The following is a 1,768-nucleotide window of genomic DNA, read 5'->3' on the forward strand; positions in this document are numbered from 1 at the left end:
CTCCATGGTCGGGGGTGTCCACTCTGGCCAGAGAGTGAACAAGAGGGTTCCCCTCCATGGTCAGGGGTGTCCCCCCATGGTCTTGGGGTGGACAGAGACCCCCCCACGGCCACTGTCCCCCCTGAGGTGACTGTCACCACTCCACAGGGACCCCAGCACTGGTTTGGGCAACTGGGCTCCCACCCCATGCCCTGGCCCAGCCCCCTAACCCCATTCCCAGCCCTGGAAAGCTCATTCCCACCCCAATAACTGGGATGGAGCTCTCCCCATCACTCCCACCCCCCCTGGTATAATTATCTTTTCCCTAATAAGTCAGTGGCTCCGACCCTCCTGTCCCCTGGGCCCTGCCCTGCCCCTGGGCACTGTTTTTCTTTCCGAGGAGCTATTTCTGCTATTCCGTGCTGGATCCTGACATTCCCGAGGCTCCGTGCCCAATCCCGACATTCCCGAGGTTCCTTAGCCCAGCTCCAGGGCCCAATCTGCATTTTTGGGGAAAACATCCCCAAATCGCTTCATTTTAACCCTTCTCCCCAGAAAAAAAAAAAAAAACAAAAAAAAAAAAGCACTTTGTTCTCATCACCTGCTGTGGTTACTCTCAGCTTTCCAGGGCTGAGGAATTCATGGGAATTTCATTGGAAAAACCCCAGATGGAGAGCTGGGAGTGATGGAGCTGATCTCAAAGCACCAGATAAAGGGAAAATGGGGAAATTTCCCCCCACTTGGGGCCACCCAAGCCCTAGGGTGACTTTAGTGGGGGGTCCACTCATCCCCCCAGAGAAGACAGGTCCCCCCGAGGGGTCCCCCCAAAAAAAAAACCTCATCCCACCCTCCTCCTCCTCATGGTTTATTCTTTACACATGCTAAAACCCCCTAGGGGGGCAGTGACAGGGACAGGAGGGTGAGGGGACAGTGACAGGAGGATGAGAAACACCCTGAGCTGAGGGACCCCCGATTTCCCAGGCTGGGGGGGCTGCAGTGCCACTTGTCCCCCCCCTTGCAGGTGCCACCTCTAGGGTTGGCACAGGTCTCCCCACACATGGGGACACTGCTGTGTGTGTGTGTCCCCCCATCCCCAGCATGGGGAAACAAGGGATCCCCAGGGAATTCGAGGGGGTTCACCCCACTCCCAGGGGCCACCTCCAGTTTGGGGGACACTCAGCTGTGTCCCCACAGTCCCCCCAGTGTCACCCCCTGGGGGGTGTGACAGGGCAGGAAGGATTGAGTTCCCCCCAGTCCTGGTGGGGTCAGGGCTGGATCCTGACCCCGGGAGGGGTTCCCCACTGGGGTAAGGGTCCCGAGATTCCTTTTTCAGGGTCCTGATTCCTTTTTCCTCTTCTGGAATTTGCGGAATTTGCCCTGGATGGCGAGAGCCGCTCGCTCCGTCTCGGGCGCGTTCAGGTCGATGTCGATCTCCTCCTCCTCCTCCTCCTTCTTGGGCTCACTGGGTTTGGCTGGGGAGGGGGAAACAGGACGGGGAGTGCTCTGGGGACAGCCTGGCACCCCCTGGCATCCCCCCCAAGAGCAGGGGGACCCCAATACCTCCCAGGGGCATCTTGCCAACCCCCACGGGGCAGTTTGATACCCCCAAACTCACCCCATGAGCACCTCAAGACTCTCCCACTGCAGAAGGGTAAATCTGGGGGGCACCTCGAAGCTCCCGGGGGGCACCCCATCATCTCCATGCCCCCAACAGCAAGGGAAATCCGGACGGGGCACCCCAATACCTCCCACGGGCATCTTGCCACCCCCGCGGGGGCAGTTTGATACC

At 59.5% G+C, this 1,768-nt stretch overlaps 1 protein-coding gene across 1 annotated transcript; it reads right to left on the minus strand.

Annotated features, from left to right (window-relative positions):
- Positions 1-1,308: 1,308 nt before the first annotated feature.
- Positions 1,309-1,552, minus strand: PCP4L1 (Purkinje cell protein 4 like 1). Its single transcript, XM_009073577.1, has 2 exons — positions 1,540-1,552; positions 1,309-1,451 (listed from the first exon to the last, which is right to left on the minus strand). The coding sequence occupies exons 1-2, from the start codon at positions 1,550-1,552 to the stop codon at positions 1,309-1,311; spliced, it is 156 nt and encodes a 51-aa protein (XP_009071825.1).
- Between the last annotated feature and the right edge of the window lie 216 nt (positions 1,553-1,768).

Source organism: Acanthisitta chloris, unplaced genomic scaffold (genome assembly GCF_000695815.1).
Source record: "Acanthisitta chloris isolate BGI_N310 unplaced genomic scaffold, ASM69581v1 scaffold23374, whole genome shotgun sequence".
Taxonomy (NCBI): domain Eukaryota; kingdom Metazoa; phylum Chordata; class Aves; order Passeriformes; family Acanthisittidae; genus Acanthisitta; species Acanthisitta chloris.